We start from the raw sequence: 26592 nt of genomic DNA on the forward strand, positions 1-26592 counted from the left end.
TTCCTATTCATCTGCTCTCAAAATCTCTCCCTTTGAGGGGCAAAACCTCACTGCAATATGATGCTCAGCCATTTTCTTTGTATTATAATCAGCCCTACTATACTGGCCCTACTACAGTCAGTATTAAATATGAGAGCTTTCTCACCAAGCACAGTAGCTTACACCTATAATCCCAGCACTTTGGGAGGCCAAGGTGAGAGGACTGCTTAAGCCCAGCAGTTTGAGAGCAGCCTGGGCAACATAGTGAGACCCCATCTCTACAAAAAATGAATTTAAAAACTTAGCCCAGTGCTGTTGTACGCACCTGCAGTCTCAGCTACTTGGGAGGGTCGGCGGCGGGAGGAGATGGAGGCTGCAGTAAGCCGTGATCGCACCAGTGCACTCCAGCCTGGGCGACAGATACAGACCCCGTCTCCAAAAAAGAAGAAGGGAGCGCTTTCTTCTTAAAGAGCTAACTGACCCAGTTCACATCTAGTCAGAGCACTCTCAGGCTTGATCCCAAAATTACAAGTGTTTGGGAATCTTCTGAAACACTTCAAATACCACCTTAAGCAAGACACACCATGCAAAACAACTTTAAAAACATTTCCAATACAAAAAGGGAGCTGGAGATGTTCAGGATTTAAGCTCTGACAGCACCTGGACAGCAATGGTAAGCAGATACCAATCTGGAGGGAGACCAATGAGAAGAGATAAATTGGAGGAGGCAAATCTGGAGTCTAATTAGTTTAGCCATAAAGGGAAGGAGAAATATTAAAGAACGTGATTATATCCAGTTGAAGGTTTTTCCTCCTTCCTCCCCTACAGAAACAAATTCCTATTTATTGCTGGGTATCTGGCATATAATAAGTGCTCAATAAACATTAGTTGATTCAACAAATGGCCAAGTTCTCTGTTGCATTTCTTGCTTCTGAAAATCAGTTTGAAGCTGCCTCATATCTTTTCTGGAAAGCAGTAATAAATCGGGTTAAATCATAACCTCCACAATATGTACAACTATGCATTAAATGAGTTATTCCTCAATTAGGCAGACATGTTCAACAATAAAGCGTATCAGAAAGTGAAGGAGCTAAGATATGAATAGATAGAACCTGTGAATGCTCCCAAGGAAAGCAACACAGTACGGCAGAAAGAGCGTGGACTTGGAGTTGGACAACCTAAATTCAAATCTCAGCTCTATCTCTCAGTGGCTGTGTGGACTTGGGACCACATTATCATCCTACATTTTTATCATTTGTGAATTGGGGAATACCATCACTCTCCTCACAGGGTTGTTGGGAAGATTAAATGGGAATTTAGCCGCCAGTATGCCATTTCTGACCCGGGTGGAAAAGATGCAAAAATAAGACACAAATTGTCAGTAATACAAAGTGGATGGATGCAGCGGTGGACACAAAGCAAACACTGAAGGGGAGATGATGTACGGGGGCAAAAGAAAGAAAAACATTAACAGCTAGGTTGAGACGTGGTGTTGGGTGTGTTTTCACAGAAGGGAGTCGCCAGTCATTCCTATAAAGCAGTCTTCTAAACCAAAGGATAAAGGTGTGGTAGGCTATCTTTTGAAGTGAGCATGTAAAATTCCTGGAAGGAAAAGTAATGAAGAGCTAACGGTTCTTGGAAAGAGGTTCTGAGAAGTGACTGGGATTTATAACAAGATACTCTTTTACAGCAGAGTTGTAAAGTGGAAAGAACTAAACTGGAATACCAGCTCCAAGTATGACCTTGGGCAAGTTACTTAACCAATCTAGAGTCTCAATTGCAAAATGCAGATAATACCTCACAGGATTGCTGTAAGATTAAATGAGATAATGGACAGGAAAGCTGTTAATGCGATACAAATAACAGGTACCATTAGGAGTTACATTCTCCACCCACTTACAACATTATATGTCCATGACCTTGGGCGTGATTTCAGCTTTTGCACCTCGGTTTCCTCATCTATAAAATGGGGAGGATACCATCTACCCTATAAACACTCTGAGGATCAAAGGAGACCATAGATGAGACATCAATGCCTTGAAAACCGTACAGTGCTAAAGGTACAGAAAGAACTGCCATCGTTGCTGATACGTTTGATGCATGTCAAGGGCCGTGTTTATGCAGGGAAGCACGTATTTTTATGCTATACAGGTGAGGAAGCCTCGCATGCATTTATGCGTCCAGGAGTGGGGCACGGGGCACAGATGCACATCTACGGATTCCGGGGGTGTGACCTGCACGCTTGAGAGGAGGACCGGAGGTCAAGCTGCTGGGCCAGGAATCAGAGGAGTGGGCGCTAGAGTGGAGGTAGTGGGATGCAGGATGCATGGATGGAAAAGGCTGGGGGCACAAACACGCATGCCCAAGCCGGAAACGTTTTCGGGGGAGAGCAATGCGCATCCCCGGAATGAGGGGGGTGGGGAAGGATGCGATGTGCAAGCACGGAGGGCGGCCCGGGGGTGCGATAGCGCACGCCCGGGGCCAGGACTCTTTACCTTGTCGCTGTAATCCCTCAGGACCCGCTCGATAGCCCCCGCTTCGCCGGCCCGGACGATGTAGAGGGCGCGCTCCTCATCCATGGCCGCAGGTGCGGGGGAGCCGCGGCCGCTCTGCGCGCCCAAGCCGCTGCCTCCAGGTAAACGCCTCGCGCCCCCGCTCGCTCCTTCCCAGCTTCCTTCCTTCCCTCCTTCCCTCCCTCCCTCCTGCCTCCAACCCGCCAGCCTCCGCCCGGGCCGGCCCGACGTCACCGCCCCTCAACTTTCACCCCGCGACGTCACCGCTCCCCCAGCAACCGGCGCCTCACGGCCGCCCCCGACAAGGCCCAGGACTCGATGGAGGCCTGGCTAGCGGACCGAGGCGGAGTCAGGCCCAAGGCCCTGCTTGCTCTCCTGCCTCTCCCTCCCTCGGAGAAGTGTCCAGTCTCTTAAGGGGGCTTTTATAGACTGAACCGTTCTTCTTTCCTGACCCTCCTCTATGAATCATTCTTAAAGGACGAGAGCAACCCGGCTCTTCCCCGCCCATCTATGAACCAGCCGCTAAATGGACTGCAATTCCCTGCATGCAATGGGGTTATCCCGCTCTTCCATCTAATTTACTGGAGTGCCGAATGGCATGCTGGGATTAGTAGTCATGCAGCCGGAAAGACTTCCCTTCAAGGGCATGCTGGGAACTGTGGTACCGCGAGGGCCGGAAACGGGAGTCTGGCGGCCGCCTGAGGCCAGCGGCGGGGAGACCGTTAGAGGGAGGGTCTAAGCCTCTGCTTCGGTTTTGTTCCTTATGCCGCTGACTGTCCTGCTCCAGTCTCGGCTGGCTGGGCTGGCTGGACTGGCTGACGGTCGCGGAAACTGCCATCCCTTGGTGGGAACTGTCAGGCACCGGTTTAATTCCCTTTTCTCATTTAGCGGTTTCGGTCTCGGGAATTCCTTCCACCCTTGTTTGCGTTCTTGTTATGTACTCAGCTACAGTAATGTGGGAAATAATCGAAGGCAGTTACCTGGATGAAAGAGGACTCGGCGATTTTCTGCCTTAGTACTAATCTTTAGCATGCATCTCGTTGCCACCGGGGCTCTAGACTCTCTTAGGTAATTTCCCTATATCCTCTAATTCTCCCAACACAAATTTTTGTGGAAATAAAAAGGAACCCGAATAGTTTAATTTATCCTAAGTCACACGGCCAGAGCATGGGAAAGTCGAGGTTTGAAACCAGGCCTTTCCCCCCGAAGCGGCCGCTCTACGACCACCAGGAACTGTAATAATACCGATACAGTAGCGGTGGTGGTGATGACAAAGGTTCCCATTGCCCCAGTAGTAATTACGTGTCAGGCACTCTGTTAATACTTCACCTGTGTTAGCTCAATCAATTTCATACACATTCATTCAACAAATATTTGAGAGCCTGTGCTGTGCCCAGGCGCTGTTAAATGCAGTGTGGATACAGCGGGCCCAAAGTAAAGTCCCTGCCTTCGTGGAGCTTCCATTCTAGTGAGCACCCGTATGAATTATTCTCATTTTAAGATGAGGAAACTGAGTCTTGGAGAGGTTAGTTGGTTAATTTATCAAAATTGCAGATTTTTGGAAACTGAATTTGAACTCAGAGCCTGTGCTCTTTCTGCTCTCCCAAGCTTTTTTTTGATAGAGAGTGGATGAATTCTCCAAGTAATTTCAAGTTTTCCATTCCAAGCAGCCTTTACCCATAATCATCCCTACCAGTCTCTCCCTCTTGAGCTGTGCTGAAGAGGAACTAGAGGGGGCAAAAGTTTATTCATCTAATGATTGAATTTCTTCTATGCTGTGCTAGATATTCTGCTACATACAGGGAATTTGGAAATAAGAACGAACATGGGACCTGATTTTATGGAGCTTTTGGTCTTTCTGTATATTATACTTTCCATGCAGCAAACATTTATTGAGCGTATCTGTTGAGTCAGGCATTGGGGTAGGTGCTCTGTAATAAATTAAGTCAGAAAGATTTTCATCCATCTCTCCAAAAAGCACATTTTAGTAAGGTCATGGAATAGTTAGCTAAATTTCTAAGCTAATAGTAACATCTTGCAATTGTTTTTAACAGTTTACAGAACTTTTTAATACTTCTAATCTCAATGGATCATTGGGGAAGGTATTGTTCCCACTTTATAGATAAGAAAACAGGGTCAGATGAGTTAAGTAACAAGAACTGGGACAAAAACTGAGAGCTGTTAACAAAGTATTTGTGTGCCTACTCTGTGTCCAGTACAGAATTAAGTGCTTTGGGGGTATCCATATATTTATTTTTGGAGCAGGGGTCTCCCAGAGAGGATATTAAACGAGCACAAAGTATCTTATTTCCGTGGAGATGTTTCTCTTTAGAATTCTTTTAGAATTCGGACACATGTCTTTGAAATGTCTGTTTGCCAGAAATAGGCTATGTTTTTAGGCTCCAACTCCGTACTTCTAAAAAGAGATTTTAAAAATGTAAAACCAGATGAATTAATGACTTGGGAAGTTGTCCTTTAGTAATTTTAATTAAATGTTCGTATTCTGATTTTATAACTCAAAGGGATCTTTGACTCTAATTCAAGTCATCTTTTGACCACTGACGAGACTCTGGTTCCAGAAAAATTAAGTGGTTTGTCCAAGGTCAATAGCAGACTCTGGGAGTGGAGCCTAGACTAGCTGAGTCCTAGGTCACTACATCACTTTACCTCCTTGAATATTAGTTATGGGATACTTTCAGGGACTAGAGACTCTAGTCCTGTTCTGACTTCGCTTCCTGGTGATGCTTGAGTGGCATGATAGCAAGGAATTAAGATTTAGAGCCTTGGTAATCGAAGCAACAAATATTTTTTCACAAGTCGTTGCTCTTAGAAACAGTAATATAGTAATCCTATATATATCTATGGATAGAGCTTTTAAATTCTTAAAATATCTCCACGTAGATTATTTGATTTAATCCTTACTATAGCTGAAATCACAAGGTCAATAAGAGGCACTATTTTCTTTTTTACAGAGAAAAGGGAAGTTCAGGGTATTGATTAGCTGGCTCATAAGCAAAGAAGTTTGCTAATAAGTGGTATAGTTAAGGGCTAGAAGCACCCCGGGCTCTGATAACATAAAATATTATGGGCTTTCAGGTTAGGGCCAATGAAAAAGCCTGCAAATAGATACTAGTCATTTATTTTGGACTTTGATATATCCTGCTGTGGCATTTCCTCTTGCCATGACAATGGGTTAGTTGGAATGTGCCAAACTGAAGGTCTTTAATGAATACCTGGTGCTAACAGCTTTTAAAATTCAACTGTTGTAATACTTTGAATACATTTTCTTTAGGAGAAAGCAGAAATTTAAAGCCTTGGCAGTTTGGTCTGTTGGCTACAGCTCCAGAACTGGAGTTCAGAGAATCCCACTAATTCAAGATATGACTTGTCACTCAGCAACCACCACCTCACTATGTGAGGCCACTCACTCAGCCTTTCTTGAGGTTTAGAAATTTAGAACTGAAATAATAGCTGGATTGTCCCACGGTGTCCTTAGCTGTTAAACTAAGGGATTGATCCAGATATTATTTCAGTTCTAAATTTTTCAGTTCTAAAATTTTGTGATTCTCGGAAAAACAAAACCACCTTTAAATATGCTAATTCTTTAGAAAAACCTGTTATGAAGAGTGGGGATGTGAAAATCAATATGTGCAAATCAAATATCAATATGATATGTGCAAATCATTCCTTGGGCATAACTTCAAAGATTCTGATTTAGTTGATCTGTGGTGAAATCTGGATACTGGTAGTTTTAAAAGCTTCTCAGTTGATTTGAATAAGCAGCTAGTATTGAGAACCACTGGATCAAAATTTTGATAGAGTATCTACCACTGAACTGGTTTTTTGATAGACCCCCAAACTCATGTGCATGTAACTCATTAGTCTTTGAGAAATAACCTGACAATATGAAAGTTATGTTTTTGGCTGAGCGTGGTGGCTCATGCCTGTAATCCCAGCACTTTGGAAGTCCAAGGCGGGTGGATCACCTGAGGTCAGGAGTTCGAGACCAACCTGACCAACATGGAGAAAACCCATCTCTACTAAAAAAAAAAATACAAAATTAGCCGGGTTTGGTGGTGCATGCCTATAATCCCAGCTACTCGAGAGGCTGAGGCAGGAGAATCGCTTGAACCCGGGATGCAGAGGTTGCAGTGAGCCGAGATCGTGCCATTGCACTCCAGCCTGGGCAACAAGAGTGAAACTCCATCTCAAAAAAAAAAAAAAAAAGAAAGAAAGTTATTTTTATTTCATTTTTTACCAAGAATGCAGTCTCAGCTGGGTGCAATGGCTCATGCCTGTAATCCGAGCACTTCAGGAGGCCAAGGCAGGCGGATCTCTTGAAATCAGGAGTTTGAGACCAGCCTGGCCAACATGGTAAATCCCCATCTCCACTAAAAATACAAAAATTAGCTGGGCGTGGTGGTGCATGCCTGTAATCCCAGCTACTTGGGAGGTTGAGGCAGGAGAATCTCTTGAACCCAGAAGGCAGAAGTCGCAGTGAGCCAAGATCGTGCCATTGCTCTCCGGCCAAGGTGACAGAGCGAGACTCTGTCTCAAAAAAAAAAAAAAAAAAAAAAGAATGCAGTCTCCCTTTGATAGCAAAGTTACTTAACATAGTTTGATCTTTTAACACATATTTAGTGCTCACTGCAGCACAGCATTGTCTTAGATACCATAAAAATTTTTTAAAATTTTCTTATATCCTTTGAGGATATAAGAAACAACCAAACAATAAAGTAATCCTTTTTACTGATAGGGAAAAAGAAATTGAGCATAGTACTGTGTAAATCAAAGCAAGATAAACATTAATGGGAAGGATAGTAGTCAGAGTAGCCTTCTTGAAGGAGGTGATCTATAAAGAGGGATGGTGGAGAGAGCATAGAGGGCTCCAAGACAGGGAAATGCTGTGAGAAAAGGTCAGGAGGCCAAAATTAACGAGATTCTTGTTGAGAAATGATACCAACTTGGTTGAACTTGAAAGCCAGCAATGGCGATTTCTTAGAGGTCAGTTTGGTCAGTGGGAAAGGAAAAGCTAAATATGAGAGATGTTTCATAATCAATGATGACACTATAACCAGCCAGTCCAACTTCGACTTACAACATGTTGCATTCCTGAAAACGTTACCTTACAATGCTGTATGACATAAAATTAAATAGAATTGGGAGACAGGAAGGGAGAGTCTGCTCCTGACTGTCTTCAGATCTTTATGCACATTATTTTATCTCTATCTCATAAAATTAGAGTTGGACTAGATGACTTCAAAGGTTTTTTTTCTACCTCTTAAAAATTTACTCGATTCAGCCTTTCAGCACCTTTATGAGGTTCCTCAGTAATATTCGCTGTATTCTGATTGCTTAAACTGAGTCCATGCCGTTAGTCCTAGGCAGATGTCCCTCTAGTTGTTTAATATTGATTGACTACCCACAGTGGGACTCTTAGATTAAGCACACAAAATGGGCTCTGCCCTTTAGGAGTTTTTATTTACCCAAGAGCAGGAATGTGGGTCAGACCTATTTGCATCTCGCTGACTTGGAATCCCATCCAAACACCTCTTGGGAAAACGCAGCGCTTTGGGTGGCAATGCTGTAATGTGGTGAAAGAACCCGGACTGAGAATTGGAAAACCTGGTTTTTAGCCCTGACTCACTGTGTGAGTCTCAGAAGCCGATCATTTGTCAAATTCCTTGAAACCCTTCTGGCAACCAATTTTTTGTATCTAACAGGAGAACCCGAAGCTGAAAGACTCTAGTTTGAATTTTAACGCTGGGTGTACAGGGATAAATCACTTGCCGTCTTTGAGCACCGATTTTTCTCAACTGTAATGAGCATAATTATACCTACTTTGCAGTAAGTAGGAAGGGTTAAAAGAGATGGCTGTCAAAGTGGCCAGCAAGGCAGACCTGGCATGGAGTAGCCACTAAAATGTTAGCTGAACTGGAATGAAAAATGCAACCTTCCTTAGAAAGATGTGAAGATTCAGAGCTAAACATCTTGCTGTTCCTATGGATGCACAAATGCATGAGTTTTGTTGTTGCTGCTGTTATTTTTAACAACAGCAAAGTGATTCCATTGTGCTGCTTTGGTCTTTAGCCTTCAAAGTTAACATTTTAACACTGACATGCTGTAAGACAGTTTTCGGATAGTGACTGTTATGTGTATGTGTGTGTAAATAGGAATCTAAAACACTCTTTCAGTACCCCCTTCCCATATCAATGCCTTTGCAATTAAGTTTATTGAGATTCACATGTCAGAGGAAATATATTCTCACAACCTTTCTTCCCACCACCTCCTTTTGCAGTAAGGCATTAATTTACTTACCAACATTTGATTAAACTCTTAAGGTTCAACCCTAGGAGGAGGTGGCGGTGGACAAAGGATTATTGTCATTCATCATCAACACATTTTAGTCTTCCCCTTGAGTTGCCTATGAAGGATTAGCATTTCCCTGAAAGGAGGAGGACAGAATAAATTGCGTCTACCGCCAAAGAACTGCCAGCTCCTTTCAGCTGGGGGCACATACCGGGAGCTTTTCCCATATTAGTCAGCTTTATCTCAACTTTTGGGCAGTGCCTACATCTGAATTTCATGGGTTTCAGGGTCAGTCAAAACAGAATTGTAGGGCTGTTGAGGTCAGAGGCCACCTCTGTCAAAGGGTAGTGACCTTAACAGCAAGAGGTAGCCAGTCTCCTCTGTGCTCCCTCCTCCCCCACCTCAGTGACTTCATTCCAGTGAATGCTTGGCTCATTGCACGCCCCCCTGCAGAGCTTTTTTTTCGACCTGGTAATAAAAATCCTCTGTGACCTGGTATTTTTTTTTCATTATTATTGATTTTCTTTTATTCCTGTTTCTCTATAGAATAACCAGATCTCAGTCATAGATAATGCACTGGTTTGTTTGTACGTTGGGGAATTACAGAGGGAAAGGTAGTCTGCTATTTATTTACAGTGAGCAGAATGCCACCTCTGGTTTAGGGGAAGATCTGTTGCCCAGCTTAGAAACTGCCTGCAGTTTGTGAGCACAAAAATTTTCCAGAACTTCTGAAACTCTCTTCCACCCCAGTAGGTTCTATTACCACAGTCAAGGTTGATTTTTAAAACTGCAAAACTGCTTAAGAGAGGGGAATGGAAGTTGGGATAGGGGTGGGAAAGTGGGAAGAAAAGTAGGAAGGAGGAAGAGTGTGCTTTAGTAGAAAAAGCACAGACAGGCTCTGGAGTAGTATTTCTTTTATCGTGTTTTAAAAATTAATATAGAGAGAGAGACAGAGTCTCACTATGTTGCCATGGTCTTAAACTCCTGGCCTCAAGTGATCCTTCCACCTTGGCCTCCCAAAGTGCTGTGATTGTAGGTGTGAGCCACTGTGCCTGGAGTAATTTTCAGATCCCAGCTCTGCCACTTAAACTGTAACCTTCAGCAAGGCATTAAGCTGCTCCTAGTCTCCATTTCTTCATCTGTAAACAGAAGTGATTATGCCACTGGTATTGCAGGGAACTTGTGAGAAGCAGACATGGTGAGTCTAATGTGCCTGGTACAGAGAAGACTACAATAAATGGGAGACTCCGTGGATTAAGGCAGATCTATTTCAGAAATGTGCCCCTGAGTGTGAGGTGAGGAAAGAATGTTGCAGACTTCTCATTTAAAGATCATCCTTCTGCCTCAACTATATTTTGGTTCTTAAGACATCTTGCAGTTTATTGTTTCTGAGAGGTGTGGCATATGCCAAGACATTCTGGATACCGTCCCTCACGGGCACAGTTTGATAGTTCCTGAAGAATTCACTCTTTTAAACTTCACTGAGAGGCTTTTCTTTTCTAGGAGGAGACTTATAAATACCAAATATCAGCGCTTCAGCTCTTTCTGAGTCTGATTCTCTTACCCCTGCTGTCACGGTCAGACCTCATTATTTTTCATAATAGATTTTAAACAGCTGGTTTTAGCTCTTGAGGCATTTATGATGAGAACGGGAGGCATATAACCGGGGAGTCCTATTTCTCCCGCCCACCATTTCTCTTCACCCACACTCCTTTCCTAGCAACAGCTCTTTCTTCATCTCTTGTGGCCCACGTCTTCCGTCCCACCTACACCAGCAGCAGCAAAATATGGGGGTGAGAGGGCGGCGGCGGGGTTGGGGGAGGTTGAGACACAGGAGGGGGATTGGGGGAAGAGCTTCAGGGAGGAGGCTGGTGAAGCACAAAAGGTTCTGACCTCCTTGGAACAAGAGGAAGCCCCAAGCACTGTGTCCAAGCTGGCTTAGCTTGGGAGGCTGCCAAGGAACTGAAGCAGAGAAGTTCCAGGTTAGAAGGGCAGGCGACAAAGTGGTAGGGAGGTGGGGGTGGCTGAAGGGCGAACAGAACAGCTCAGTTTAGGGAAAGGTTTGTCAGCTAAGGGAAAACTATGCACGGTGTAGGTTATTGTGGAGTGCCACTACTTGCACAGAGCATGGTTCTCCACTCTGGACAAACAACGCTGCAAGAGAGAAACTTGGGCCACATGTTCAGGGAATAGTAGTCCCTGAAGTTTAGACTTGAGGGTGGAAGGGATCATGTTTCTCAACCTTGACTGCATATTGAATCACCTGGGGAGCTTAGAAAAATACTGATGCCTGGGTCACATTCCAAGTCATTATTTATTGTGGGTGGGACCTATACATCAGTATTTTTATCTTTACTAATTTATTGAGACAGGTCTCTGTCACCCAGCCTGAAGTGCAGTGGCCCATTCCTAGCTCACTGTAAGCCCAAATACCCGGTCTCAAGTGTTCCTCCCACTTCAGCCTCCTGAGTAGCTAGGACCGCAGGTGCATGTCACCACAACTGGCTAATTTTTAAATTTTTTGTAGGGATAGGGTCTCACTATATTGCCCAGGCTGGTCTCAAACTCCTGGCCTCAAGTGATCCTCCTACCTCAGCCTCCCAAAGTGCTGGGATTACAGGTGTGAGCCACTGCGCCTGGCTTATACTCAGTATTTTAAAAAAGTTGACCAGGTAACTCTAATGGCAGCCAGGGTTGAGAGCCACTGACATCCAATCCTACTTTAGAGCAGAAATGCCCCCTCTACAACATCTTTGGTGAAACCAGAATTTGACCTCAGTTCTCCCTCACTTTAAAGTCAGCAAATGGGCCAATTTTTTAAAAGCTTCTAGTGATGGCGATTTGCATACTTGAGGCTCTTGCCCACGTCTGAATTCTATGCCTCTTGCTCCCACTAGACTTCAGAGAGCTTTCCCCTAGGCTTCAGAAGACCTATGGCAACCCTTCCCCAAGTCTCTTCCACTGTAATAATGGGGGTATTTATGCTTTCCCTTTTCCTAGGATTTAATTTATGTTCTTTATCTTTTTTTCTTTTTTCTTCTTTTTTGTGTGTGTGTGGTTTTTTTTTTTTTTTTTTTTTTTTTTTGGTATCACTGTCACCCCAGCTGGAGTGTAGTGGCGCAATCTTAGCTCACTGCATCCTCCCGCCTCAGCCTCCCAAGTAGCTGGGACTACAGGCATGCACCACCACACCTAGCTAATTGTTGTATTTTTTGTAGAGGCACCTGGTTGCCCAGGCTGGTCTCAAACTCCTGAGCTCAAGCTCAAGTGATCTACCCACCTCGGCCTCCCAGAATGCTAGGATTACAGGCGTGAGCCACCATGCCCAGCCTTAATTTTTTCTAATCTTGCAAGTCTGCCTTTAAACAGTGCAAGAGGTTGGGACAAAATAGCTGTTTGTTTTTGCTGTCTTTCCTTCTCTAGATTCACTTCAGACATTTTGACTTTACTTTAAAGCAAATATTAAGGCCAGTTTTGAAGAGAGAGGAAAATTGCCAAACACTACTATCCAGAGTTGTGTAAGGGAGGATGGGGTTGGACTCAGGAGCCGCACTCTGTGTTATAGCACCAGCTGGTGGAGCCAGTGCCTTCTCTCCTGTGGCTCCCTCCCTGAATCACTGCCCAGCTGCCAGTCTACTCCATTTTTTGTTTTCCCTAAGCGGCCCATCCATCCTCCTCATCCAGATCTGCCAGCCCTGGTCCATCAGTGCAGACTGTAAGTTGGAATGTCATAATCATGTAACACACCTGCTTGAGGTCCAGAGTGGGGAGATGAACTGTTCAAGGTCACATGGCAGTTTCCAAAACTTCCCCCCGCCCCCCGCCACTGCCATTTAGGTTGGGCTTACTCGATGGCAAACATTTTGGGTTGGTCTGTGCCTGGGTTTCAGTCTCAGAGGGGCCACAAATTCTCTTTCTACCCAGAGCTGGGGTGTACTAGAGGCCTGACAAAGGACACAGCAGGGTGGAATCTGAGGACACCACAGGCCTGCAATGTGGGTGAGCCATCCTGGCTGCTCTTCATGACTTCAGCCAGTTTCAAGCTGGCAGAGTTCTTTTCAGAAAAAGTCCTAAGAGGGGAGGGTCCCTTTATTGCCAAGACTCTTCTGTTCTTCCCCTGACAAGTGACTGGCCCCACTCCCAGCTGCCAACCTTGCCCGAATTTCCCGTTCTGGTGACTGACTGGGAGCTATCAGAGGGAAAGAAGGTGCATTTGAGTCACGTGCTCACAGCAGCTGTTGCCTTTTCCTATTCAGATCTTTCCTGGTTCTGAAGTTGAAAGTTTTAAAACAACTGGGAACATAGATACTACTCGGCTCCCAAGAGGTAGGCACCTTATGCTCTGGAGAGAAGGCCCAGTGGTCTTTTCCTTCATCTGAAGCTGCCTTCTTTTTCGGGGTGCTAGTGATGCCTAGGTCTTGGCTGTGCTGAGAAAGGGAGGCACACATTTTCTTCCTTGCAAAGTTCCTGGAGTGACCTATTCTCTGGGTTTCAGGCCCTTGTTGATTATGACTAGTTTTGCCTAAAGATTTGTTTAGTTAATGAGCTTGTGGCTGTTACCTGTAAATGGGTGTCCTATGCTGTTGTTACCTGTCTAAAGGATTTGGTGATTACTTTTTTGTGCTTAGTAAGTCAAAAGTCAGACTTCCTATACTCTTTCATTTATTTAAGGGAGCTCTAGCTTTGAATTGTAAGAGAGAGACTGGTCTGGTCACTCTCAGGTTTATTTTTTGCAGTGACTAAATCTGAAATTTCATTCTTCCTTTTCCTTACTTTCCTTATATGAAAGCCAAATAATGGATTGTGGACAAAAGATCAAACTAATTGACCATCAGAAAGTGAGATTCAACATCTGCTTTCTTTTTGTAGAACAATATATCTAAATATAAGGGGATGGTCTGTACATAATTTTAATCTTAAAAATCATGTTCAGGTATAAATATATTATGTAATAGCAAGTAAGAACTTGGCTTTAAATATAAATCTTTCAAAATGCAAATTGAGTTGTCAAGTTCTCATGCCTTTTAGTTAATATACTCACTACTCCCATTTCTGGAAATCTGTGGTTCTGAACTTCTCATAGATCCTAGACTCTTAATGTTTGAGAAAAACATCATCATTTTATTTCTATACCCCACTCCTTTCAGCCTCAGAATAAAAAAACAGTGCTGGAGAATAATTTGTTAATACTTATTAAGTATTCAGTAATGTTACTGTTCTGTTCCATAGTTTATTAGCATTTAAAACACTGCACTTGAAATATCTTTACACCCAGTGATCATTAAAGCATAATGAACCAAGTACCAAGGGACCTCTTAATGGTGTTGGTATTGAAGAATAATATTCCCTATAAGAGCTGAAAGGTTCCTGCCTTTGAGTGACACTAACCACTGTGCAAACTTAGGACACATCTCTGTGTGTAGAAGAACTGGTCCCCTACAAACCTCTATCAGGCTGTAGGTACTATTTTTACTTAATCATTATTCAAGGACAGGGTGTGTGGCTTATACACATTTTAATTATTATTATATGACAAGATGATGGGGAACTGGATAAACACAGCCATATAAGACTACTTGGTTTTGCCCTGCCTACTTACACCCTAAGTATTCGGAATGTTTATACACACACACACACACACACACACACACACACACACACGTCATGTCAAATGAAAAGTCAAAAGAAAGCAGGTCATTTCAATATTTTTTATTTGAGTGTGAAACCATTCATATCTTGCACAACTGTACAGATAAAACTATTTCCATTTTAGCTGTAGACACAATTATCACACTGAGTGGTGTGATCAAAGATTTTATTTACAAAACAGTTGCTAAAACATCCGATGTCATATTTCCATTTATTTCTTACCCATAGGGTAATAGGTCCACCATAATTGCTTGGTGCATTTTATAATACAGAAAGAAAACCTATATTAATCTCTAACAAACCTCACAAATTACTACAAATCTGACAGAAAAATGCCTACAAAAAATTCTCCAAAAGTACAATACATTTTTATTTCCACACATACACAGTATAGTATAGGCTCAAAGGCACAGCTTTGAATTTTTTTCTATCAAAGTGTCGGATATTATTATAGTTTTATGAAGGAACCATGAAAGTCATTTTCACACTTGGTGCTTGGTAAGTTAAAGTTTGTTCCATCCAGTTTCACAAAGTTAACACAGCAGAGCTGAGTGTGATACTCAATGCCATAAATCCACATTCTCATAGAACTTAAAAAAAAAACCAAAACGCTCTCCTGCCTTTTGCTGACACTAGCCATTGTGCAAACTTAAGACAAATCCTTGTATGTAGAAGAACCAGTCTCCTACAAACCTCAATCAACTTAAGGCAATACAGAACAGACCTCTTCCTTCCCTCAAGACAGTGCTTACATTCCAAGACAATGCAGGTACTGTGACAGATGTGGGTATGACAGAAAATCTAGAGTTTCCAGATAGCTCCCCATTTAGCCCTGGTGCTCCAGGAAATAGGGATGGTACCACCAGGAAGAAGGGATGTGCAGAACACATCTGAGGGCTGTTCCTTGTACAGTACAATGACAGACAGATGGCAAGGTGAATGCTCTTGGTAAATTATGTGCCCATCCAAGAACACAAACCAGATTCTGTCTCCAGTATCCATCCTTCAAGACTAAAGAGATTTTGTCAACAGGAAAATCAGTAGCTTACTAGAAGTGGTTGCCAACACAAAGCAAAGTCATGGAACAGAGGGAAAAGGCACAGAATGGCCTGCCCGAGATAGTGCTCTACAGAAACAGTCAAGTCTGGCTTGGCTACAGAAACCCAGTCCCACTGACTTTTAGTAAATCCTGTTTCTGAACTAAAGTTTATTCATCCCACATTGAATCCCATCCTCATGTTCATTAGGAAAATGGGCACTTAGGAATAGCCCATGAGTTACAAGGTATAGAGATAAAGTCTTCTGGGGGATGGGTGTTGGGTTTATTATTATTATTAATTATTATTATTAATATTAAATATGGATGCCTATGATAGCAGTCATTTAGCCCATCCTGTAGAGGCCTCTCCGTTGATGTAAGCAAAGCCAGGAAAGTGTTGCATGTGCTCATACTCAGAATTCCTGCGCGTTGTCAGGGGTGTATACATGTCACTAGAGTTTCCATACCTCGTAGAATGCACAGACGGGCTTGTGTAGCACGTGTTGGCTGAGGGCACCTCTGGCCAGCGGGGAGTGACTGGGGTGGGATGCAGTCTGGGAGTACTGCTCATCAAACAAGGTTCCATCCGGGAAGTGGGGCTATTAAAAGGGTACTTGTTGAGGGGAAAGAAATTCCACAAAGTTAAAATTAGCTTGAGGTTGCATATACACAATATCAGTCATGTTTATAGTTGAAGTTAAATTTCTTAAGATGCTATTAATGAGAGTTGATGGAGAAGAATCACTGAACTTCTACAAGATTGAATCTTGGTCTTAGGGAAGTCAACAGGAGAAATGCAAAAGATTTCATAGCTTGAGTTGGGCTGATGTTTACTCATGCGGTTATACTGGCTTTCTTTTCCTAATCTATAATATCTTGGGAAGTCAAACCCAAAATGAGAAACAGCCACACCAGGAATACAGGAAAGTGTGTGTTTGTCACACACACACACACACACACACATACACTAGTAACTGCATGTCCAGATAAATAAATATGGATGTACAGATGGATGGTAGTGATTTTATCATTAGTTATGGAGATGTGATAGGTCCTAGTCCATCAACCCAAGAGCATAACACTGCCAAGTAAAATACAATGATGTTATTAAAAATAACATTTTACAGTTGAATTCAATTATAAACTTCAGCCTAAAAGCAGACTTTTGAAGAGGAAGCAAGTCAACAATTTCGGAGGTTATTATTAGTGCCTATCATTTAGAGAACATTTTTCTTTTTGGCTCACATTCACTGAACTCCTGGAAGATACATGAATAGAAATTGGGCTTGGTGTGAGTGTAGAGGAAGGAGTCAAGAGAAACCAATTGAGAGGGGCGGGGAGGGGAGATTTTGTGCAGGTCAGAGGAACAGGTGTTAGTAGCTACAAGAAGAGGGGAAGTAGTTCTAGAAAGGATTAGGAGTAAAAGAAGTGCTTCTGAAGTGCTGCTTCTTTTACATTCTTTTCTGTTACCAAGACAGCTATGCAAATAAGCCCCTGTTAGTAGGATCAGAGGGGAGGAAGGGGAGGAGCTATGGGTTCCCTTTGAGAGCTCCCAGTCTGCAGGCCAGTCAGCACAAAGATTTCTTTGCTGTGCTGAGGGCTACACCAACAAGGACAGGAGCCAATCAACAAGGATGGCCAGAGCAGCGAGGAGGAGAGAGAGTGTGTGAACGTATGAATTCTTCTGCTCCCCATCTGTCTTCCCTGACAGTTGGAAAGTGGAGGCCCAGGGGATTAGGTGGGAGGCTGCCTCCTGTGAGGGAGACAGACAGGCTGAAGCCTAGACAGCAGGGAGAAGGGGTTATGACAACAATGGCTGCTCCCTGGAGTCTAGGTGGCTACAGGGAACTGCTCTTCCTCTGTGAGTGGGAGCCTAAGGGGAGCTGGGGAAGGTGCTTAGGCCTGAAGCATGCAAAGAGAACCAGCAATTCAGAGGTCAAGAAAGAGGGATCCCAATTTGAGTAGGGAGGGATTTTCCCCCCTACATAGGATGGCATGCCTTACATAGCAAAAGTACAGTCACTTCACAACCAAAAGAACAGTTAGGAAAGAGGGAGAAGGGCGTAGGTGGTGTCTGGGAACTCAAGGGAGAAGGCACCAAGGGCTGTTTCCAAGGAAACTATGGACAGCACGCCAAGGCTTTCCTAATCCCAAATCAGATCAGAAACACTGGCACATACCCCTGTGCTCTGCATCATGGGAACCTACAGGATGCTGTTTGTGTGGCAGCAGTGGTGGACCCTCAGGCCTGCACAGCAGGATTCTAGCACAGGAACCTCTCTAAATCCCAGTGAGACTATAGTAAGATTGGGCCCTGTCCCAAAAAACAAGATCCCAGGTGTATTAAACAGATAACATTAGGAACTATTACTACAAAACGATCCTTACTTTTTCAGAAAGGTTGCTTGCCCCACCTGATCTTCTCTCAGGTCAACTCCTGGGTATCACCTCACCTCCTGGTGCTCTCCCTGGCACAGAGGCCTCCCTTCTGGTCCCATGGCATGCCAAGCTGGTTCCCATCTCAGGGAACTCTGTCCTACCTGTTCCTTCTACCTAGAACCTTCTCTACCACCCCTACCCCTGGCTCCTGCCATGCCTCCCCTTTTGTCATTCTTTAGATCTCAGCTTAAATGTCACCTCCTCGGAGAGACTTTTCTGGAATCCTATCTCAAGAACCTAAACACCCCAGCCTGTGCCTCTCAAGCTGGGGCCTTACCATCCTGCCTGGCAGCTAGCTAGGTCTTTCTTTTGGCTTATATTCATATGCTCCTGATGGGGCTTTGCTGTGTTCAACACCATGTTCCCAACATCTGGCATGGTGCCTAGCACCTAGCAGGTGCTAAATAATAGTTGGCAAATGAACATTGGGACGTTACTTACTAGAAAGAATTTTAGGGATCCTGTGATCCAACCCCATGTTGTACAGATGAGAAAGCCAGGCCCCATGAGATCAAGTATCCTGCCCAAAGTCACACAGCAGGCTAGTGGAAGAGCTGGCATAGAAACCCAGTCGGGGAGCATGCTTTCCCCACATTGATATGACCGTCCCAAAGGAGGCCGACCTGCCACTGCCAAGTTACCCAGGAGCAGGAGAGCACTCCCTTTTTGGAGGCCAGCCCATTAGACTTTAATCCCTCTGCTCCTCTTCCTTCACTAAGCTGCCTCTTCCCCAACAGAGCTCTGGGGCCTTAGAATTCTCACCTGGCCTCAGCTTGCTGGTTCCGACAGAGTTCCCCTTGCCTTGGCTCATGTAGATAAAATGTCACAGAATGGACTTGGGCTCTTTCCCACAGAACCCGAGAGAGTGTGGCTTTTGTGCCTAGTCAAGGACCCTCGACACAGCTGTGCTCAGAAGTTGTGTCATAGACTGAAAAGAGTAATTGCCTGGAAATGAGACTGGCTCAAAATATCTCTAATGTGACAATAAAATTCTGTTACCACAGAATCCAGCATGGAAAATTCTGTTCCATTAGGTCAGCTAATTGCAAATGAGTCAGTGACTCGTTTTCCCTGTAGTGAAGAGACCATTGAAAGACCAGTTAGCTGAAGTGCTCACTGCCTTGGCCTGGTCATTAACATGACCAATGAAGCTTCTATTTAGTCTGGTGGGAGTGGCAGAGGCTGGCCCATGGCACCCGCCTCACCTCTCACACTTTACATCCGGTTTCATACAGGGTCCTTAAGCATGCTGGGCACAAACTCTGGGGTCCGGAGATCTCTGTCTGGAATAAGGCACCTTTTGTTGAGGGCCCATAACAGGAAGTTACCATTCTCTGGATCAAATCATATGCTGTTGCTACTGATTTTAAAAAGGACATAAGTCACCAGTTTACCATCCCTTGAAAGGAGTATATGAGAGGTGCCTGTGTGCACATGTTTGTGCCTGCACACACAGTCCACCGTTCATCAGATGCTTATGGCATAAGCCCATCTCAGCTGTGATTGACTCTTGGTCTCTTTGGAACCATATTAGGAAGATCTATTTTGAGAAATGACTCTCCACACCAAGGGCTGACTTTCCTACACATGGAGAGGGAAGAAAGAGCCCTTTATTCCTGACCCCTTACCAAATGAGCTGCTACTTGAACAAGGGGTGAAAGGTGGCCCAGTCAGGAGCACAAACTGTTTTCCTATGAAAGGCGGCTCTCACTGCACCAAAGTACTGCCAGAGGGCTCACCCCTAGCCTCTTAGCCTCTTCTGGAGAAGGATGTAGCACCCAAAAAATCTTTGTCAGACAGTCCACATCTGCTGAGCTTTTTTTTTTTTTTTTTTTTGAGACAAGGTCTTGCCCTGTCACCCAGGCTGGAGTGCAGTGGGGTGATCTCAGCTCACTCCAAACTGTGCCTCCCAGGCTTAAGTGAGCCTCCCACGTGAGCCTCCCAAGTAGCTGGGACTACAGGTATGCGCCCCCACTCCCAGATAATTTTTAAGTTTTTTGTAGAGATAAGGTCTCACTACATTGCCCAGGCTGATCTCAAACTTCTGGGCTCAAACGGTCCTCCCACTGGAACTCCTGGGCTCCCAGCCTTCCAAAGTGTTGGGATTACAAGTGTGAGCCACCATCCCTCTGCTGCTGAGCTTTTAGAGTCAGGATTAGTTAAGTTATTACATGTGAAACACTTAGAACTCCTATGTAGTAAGTTTTCAAGAAGTGTTAGCTGTTATTAATGTTCTTTTTAGAATCATAGGGTCATGGTCCATTAATGATAGGAAGAGCCTTAGCGACTGACCATCTGGTTCTACTTCTGGGTTTACAGATGAAATAATTAAGGTCAAGAGAAAGGAAATGATCTACTGCAGTCACACAGCAACTTAGTACCAGAGTAAGAATCCAGTCATTCATTCATTTCATTGACAAGTATTTACTGAGCACTCACTGAGGGCCAAGCTCGGTGCTAGGCCATGAGAATATAATGGGGAGAGAAAAAGGACTTGGTCCTTGCTTTCACAGAGCTAGTACAGAGAGGGAGACAGATCTTAATGATAAAATTACCCTAAATATAATATTATAACTGTGGTGTTACAAAGGATAATAATAAAATGTGTTAACTATGAGCCAGGCCCTGTTCCGACCTTTATTAACTCACTTGACCCTCACTACAACCCTGTGAAATAGATACCATAATTATCCTCATTTTTCAGATGAGAAAATTGAGGCACAGGGCTAATTGGAGGCAAAGCTGGGATTTGAACCTAGGGAGCCTGGCTCTGCAGTCAGAGATCTTACAACACTATCATTGATTGATTTTTTGTTTGTTTGTTTTTGGCCCAAGACACCAACCCAAAGTACAGTGCCCTAAGCAAACTTTGTAGCACTCAATGTTCCTGGGTTGGTTTGGGCCAGACTGCTGAAGATTCTGTGAGAGGCAGTGATTAGCTGATAAGGCTGGGCCTCTGCCTTTCAGATGAGAAATAAGGGACAGCTTTCCAGTGTAAGTGTGATCAAATGGCTTTTGAGCTCAAGGTCCCCAGTTCCACTATGGCTGCTTGACAGGGCAGAGGTTCTATGAACATGTATTGAATGAGGCTCAGAAAGATTTTGTAGCTATGTACTTGGTCTGGTTTATTTTGTCCTTTTGATTGGGCCTGGGAATGGGGAACCTGGAAAGAGGCAGCTTACTTTGATGTGAACAAGTGCAGCACACTTGCAATGTTTTTCCAAAATAATTCAAACCTTATGCTGTGAAACCTCATTCATCTGGACTCACTAAGTCAGCAGTTACAAGAATCTAAGCAGGGCTGGGAGGTTTACCTTTGTATTACCCAGGAAGAAAGTATGTATTGTGCAAATAAGTAAACAAGGGCATACACATATTCTATTTTGAAAACAAATGACTTAAAATTATTTTGAGCATATAAGTGCTGGGAAACCTATAATTACTGCACTTCATAGATGTATCAGCCCTCTAAGGCAAATCTAGCTGGCATTTATTTGCAGTAGTTTTCAGTTACTTTTGTGCTGATGACCAATTGCATTTCTCCAACCATATTGTATACTTACAATTTTTCTTCCAATTCAGACTGTCCTTTTCCCTGGTGAGTCTGATGTAGTGAAGTGTGATATTAGTTACTCAGAATTGGAACAGCTTGACCCCTGCTCTGGAAAGCTAAAACTAATTAGCCCTGCAGTGGATTTTCTCTATGCTCAACCTTAAACCAAAAAACCAATAAAGGAAAGAAATAAGGTTATCTTGGGGTGTGTGCTTCTCTTTGGCAACTTGAAACCTACTGAGAATAGCAGCAGTAACCTCTTGAATTTACCTTCCACTCTCCAAAACAGTAGTTTTAAGTACCACTGGTTTAGCATTGGGATTGAGAGCTGGAGGATTTGCATTTGAGTCTGCTTTGTTCCTTACTGGATGCATGACCTGGGGCACATTACCTTCTGAGGCAGTCTACTTATCTTTAAAAACTGAGGGAAAAGTCTAGGTGTGGTGGTTCACGCCTGTAACCCTAGCACTTTGGGAGGCCAAGGCAGGAGGATCACTTGAGCCCAGGAGTTTGAGACATGCCTGGTTAACATGGCGAGACTCTGTCTCTACAAAAACACAAAAATCAGCTGGGCTTGGTAGCATGTGCCTATAGTCCCAGGTACTTGGGAGGCTGAGGTGGGAGGATCACTTGAGCCCAGGAGGTAGAGGTTGCAGTGAGCCAAGATTGCACAGCTGCACTCCAGCCTGGGTGACAGAGTGAGATCCTATCTCCAAAAATGCCTTCTTCCCAAGGTTGTTAGGGCAATTAAGTGAGTCTGTATATTTAAATATGCCTAGAACAGTGCTCTGAATAAATGTTGATGAAAAACAAAAGATACTTTCTCTTTAGACAGTACCTTCCCCCAGAGAGGTATGTTTTGAACACTGACCTCACTCATCAACCTGGGTAGAGACTGACATAATTAATTTCTCTCCACCCCATTTTACAGATGAAGACTAAGGCATAAACCATGAAGTGTGGAGTGTGTGTGTGTTGAGGGTAGTGTCAGAGGCACTCGTCTTAAGAGTCACAAGGCATGGTGGCGAGGAGCCTGGCCAAGGACCCTTTGGACTCTCACACCTTGTCTGGATTAAAAAGGCCCTTCCGGCCGGGCGCGGTGGCCGAGGCGGGCGGATCACGAGGTCAGGAGATCGAGACCATGGTGAAACCTCATCTCTACTAAAAATACAAAAAAATTAGCCGGGCGTGGTGGCGGGCGCCTGTAGTCCTAGCTACTCGGAGAAGCTGAGGCAGGAGAATGGCGTGAACCCGGGAGGCGGAGCTTGCAGTGAGCCGAGATTGCACCACTGCACTCCAGCCTGGGCGACAGAGCAAGACTCCGTCTCAAAAAAAAAAAAAAAAAAAGGCCCTTCCATGGGCTTTCACTTGTCCTTGGGCCATTCTATTAAGACTAGCTATTAAATGACAGTGTTCCAGTTGGGGACTGTTGTGGCTTCCAGAGCAGGACCTCATGGGCCTTCAGGAGACCTTGGCTTCTTTTTATGGCAATGGCTTTAAAAATATCACCCCAGAAAACCAGCTCCTGCCATTTCATGAGGGGGAATGAGGAAGTGAAGATGGAGGGAAGACAATGCCCAGAGCTGTGGCTTGATGATGCTGTCTCCCACGGGAACATAAGCTCTACCAAAGCAGGTGTGCTCTGTCTCCTTCTCACTGTACTCCCAGTGGCTAGTGCAGTGCTTGCACATAGTAGTTACCCAGGAGCCATTTGAGAAATGAATGAATGAATGAGATGCTTGGAGCGTGCGGAGTGATCTAGGCTGTTGCAGCCATTCTCAGTCATGTAGTGGATCACAGTGAGGAGCACAGAGTGCTCCCAAGAGACAGAGCTCCTAAGGAGCTGGCATCTCTGTGTGACGCAGTTGGAGATCTATAATGAATGCCCCAGGTGATGATTTAGTGGAATCAACTTCTTAGCTTGTCTGAGGATTAAACCAGGGCTCCCCTTGGTACCGCAGATGGAAATCAAAACAAACACCTGTTTGCCCAGAGTGCCCATGTGTTGTGGATACATTCTCCTTGGTGCCCTCCCTCAGAGACAAGTCTGTGTGCTAACAGCTGATGTAATTACAGCCTCCACGCTAGCGTCAGTCCTGCCATCTCATTCCTCAACTTCAACAAGTGCTTTGGAGCAGAGCCCCCTGACTCCACCAGTCCCCCTTCTTGGTTCATTCTGTGGGGGCCCTGAGAGCTCTCTTTCTTAATCATAGCTCTGATCTTACCACTCCCTAGCTTCCTGTGCCTGCAGAATAGAGTGAGCGTGCTCGGCACACCATACTATTGTTCATGCTGACGCCACCTCCCATGTACTCATCTGCTCAGTGTACACTTAGTGAATGCCTGCATCTGAGAGGCGGCAGGGGGTGGTGCCTGAGAGCTTGGACAGGAGTCACAGCGCCTGGGTTCAACTCCTCAGGCAGGTTACTGTGAGTCTCACTTCCTCTTCTGCAGGGGTTATCTAAGGGATGTGGAGAGTGCTCAGCACAGAGCCTGGCACACACACGTGTTTAGGAGAAGGTAGCTCCTCTTTCTGGTAGGTGCCAAGTGCTGTGACCTGAGGATACTGGACTTAATCTTTGCCTTCAGGGAGCTTAGGGTCTCCGTGCGCGTCAGACAGGAAAGTTGGTGATGATAACAGGGTGTGAGAAATGCTACTGAGAGAGTAAACCCAGGGAGTGGCACCTAATAAAGTCCTGGAGGACTCAAGGGGGTACTTTCAGGAATGCCACAAAGACGGCAAGATGCTTGTCATGAATGCCCAGCCGAAGACACTGGGGAAGAGACACCGAGCCAGAGGGAACAATTTCTGCAAAGACACGGAGGAACTCGGCACATCCAAGACAACCACATGTGGGCTGGCATGGCTGGGGGGAGGGAGGGAGTTGGTGCGTAGGCCAGAAAGGTAACCAGTCTTAGGACACATACTAAGGAATTGAACTTGACCTGGAAAGCAATCATGTGCCAAAGACAGGGAAAGTGTCATGGTCAGTTGGGTTTTTTTCCGAAAGACTCCTCTAGCTGCAGTGTAGGGGGTGGACCAGAGATGGGGCACATTTTAGAGGCATAGAGATCACCAGAAAGGCTTCTGTCTTCATCCAAGTTGGATATGATAAAGGCCTGAGCTGAGACAAGCACAGAGGGCATACAGAGATACTTAAGACGCAGAGTGGAACTGGCAACCAGTCAGATCAGAGCCAATGTACAGGGAAGTGTTCGACAGGTAGAGTGTCCAGCGGTGGTTTCCCAAATGCAGCCAAGTGCAATGGCCTGTCTATTCCCCACAGGCCACAGAGGGCTGATTTGACTTATTAGACAGTGAGGAGCCCAAGGAGATGTAAGGCTTGAGAGTGATTTGAAAAGGGATCCATTTCAGGAGAATTCTTCTGCTTAAGATTACCTGTGCAGGCTGGATGACAAGAGCAGACACGGGACACCCCAAGGCCAGTTAGAATGATGTTGAGACACCAGTCCTGACAAGACTCCATGAGGGTCTGCACCAGGAGAGTGGTGATGGAAAAGGAGACCCAAGGTCCAGGGTGAGGGTAGCTGCCCGAAAAAGGGCAGCAGACATGCAGCCAATTAGATCTCGGCATGAAGAGGTCAAAGAGAGGATAGAATGGAAAAAAAAAAAAAACTGTTTAGCAACCAGGTGTGTGAGAGCAAATGGAGCATGAACACTGGCCGAGCACCCACTGTGGGCCAGCCATTGGAGGCCAGAAATGACACTGATAAAAAGACCGTCCTCTCCTTGGGGACACACACGCTGCACACACAGTATGCATAACAGTTTATGAACTGTGTTAACCAGATTTGGCACCAAGTATACCAAGGCCTGGCCAAGAAACCAGGACCACTGACTCACCTGTGCAGAGCTCCTGTGGTAAGGCGCATAGTGGAGTGGCCCAGAGATAGCTGTGTCATGAGGGAGGGCTGGATACTGGCTCTGCATGGGGTGAGGATGCTGGTTGCCATAGCTCCCATAGTTATAGCTTCCCGTGTATCTAAAATGCATCAAGCACATTGAATAGTGTGAGTAATAGCAAGAACAGATCAGTTTGACACCTTTTTAAAAACCTCATCTATTTTTTTCCTTTTTCTTCTTTTTTTCTCTCTTTTCTTTTCTTCCCCCCTTCACCCCCAATCCCATTTTTCTTTCTTTCATCTTTTCTGGGTTTTTTTTTTTTTTTGAGTCAGGGTCTCATTCTGTTGCCCCAGGCTGGAGTGCAGTGGCATGATCTTAGCTCACTGCAACCTCCGCCTCCTGGGTTCAAATGATTCTCCTGCCTCAGCCTCCTGAGTAGCTGAGATTACAGGCATGTGCCACCATGCCCGGCTAATTTTTATATTTTTAATAGAGATGGGGTTTCACCATGTTGGCCAGGCTGGTCTCAAATTCGTGACATCAGGTGATCCACCCACCTTGGCCTCCCAAAATGCTGGGATTATAGGCATGAGCTACCGTGTCCAGCCTCTTCTTTTTAATTCTTACCATTTCCACTCTTGTGGCCTTGTTATGGTTAACTTAAAACCCCAGGTTGATTTTCCTTAAAACCCCAGGTAGATTTTCCTTCTCCCTCAACACCTAGAACATACCTCCCTTACCCCCCAGCCAGCATTCAGGGATGAAATCTAGCCCTGAGCCAAACATCATTAGTGATGGAAACCTCTACTCCTGCTGTGTTTAAAACCCCTGTTGTATCCTGAAATCAAATAGGGATAACAAAAAAGAAACCACTGTGAAATTTATGTTTTTATATCACTCAGGCCTCTGCTTCCACATCATGGGGAAGGATGTAGTGGGTTTCTGTAAGCTGTCTCCTGGGGGGAAAACACCATGGCGTGGTCAGACAGGCATCAAAGACCCTGGTTCTAAGTCAGGCTCCACGACCTTCTAGCTGTGTGACTTTCACGACCCTGTTTCTCACATCCATAAAAATGCTGCGCATGGTCATTCTGAGGATCGTATGTGTGAACACTCTATAAACCAGAAAGTCCTATGTAGACATAGCTTATTATTATCACTGTTCTTCTTAGTAACATCTTTATAGCAAAGATGCTGACCTATGACCATGTGAGTATTTTTTCTGCTATTTCTGCTGAATCAAAAA

The 26592-nt window shown here is 44.7% G+C and overlaps 2 protein-coding genes across 13 annotated transcripts in view; both read right to left on the bottom strand.

The window, feature by feature from the left end:
• The window catches only part of RIC8B (RIC8 guanine nucleotide exchange factor B), a 119886-nt gene extending 117238 nt beyond the window's left edge, over nt 1-2648 (bottom strand). For all 5 annotated transcript variants that reach the window (XR_004250702.2, XR_004250701.2, XM_032168811.2 and 2 more), the window contains exon 1: nt 2475-2648. Coding sequence is in view for 3 of the 5 variants with exons in the window: in XM_032168811.2 (XP_032024702.1) it covers nt 2475-2558 (84 nt within the window). In the remaining 2 variants the exon portion in view is untranslated. The remainder of the gene's footprint in view (nt 1-2474) is intronic.
• An 11847-nt stretch (nt 2649-14495) lies between these two features.
• Nucleotides 14496-26592, bottom strand: part of RFX4 (regulatory factor X4) — a 176970-nt gene continuing 164873 nt past the window's right edge. For all 8 annotated transcript variants that reach the window (XM_032168804.2, XM_032168803.2, XM_058425565.1 and 5 more), the window contains 2 exons: nt 25347-25485; nt 14496-16102 (listed from right to left, as the gene is read on the bottom strand). In XM_032168804.2, coding sequence (XP_032024695.1) covers nt 15830-16102; nt 25347-25485 — 412 coding nt within the window. In that variant the 3' untranslated portion in view covers nt 14496-15829. The remainder of the gene's footprint in view (nt 16103-25346; nt 25486-26592) is intronic.

The sequence above is a fragment of the Hylobates moloch genome, unplaced genomic scaffold (genome assembly GCF_009828535.3).
Source record: "Hylobates moloch isolate HMO894 unplaced genomic scaffold, HMol_V3 SCAFFOLD_12, whole genome shotgun sequence".
NCBI classification, from domain to species: Eukaryota; Metazoa; Chordata; class Mammalia; order Primates; family Hylobatidae; genus Hylobates; species Hylobates moloch.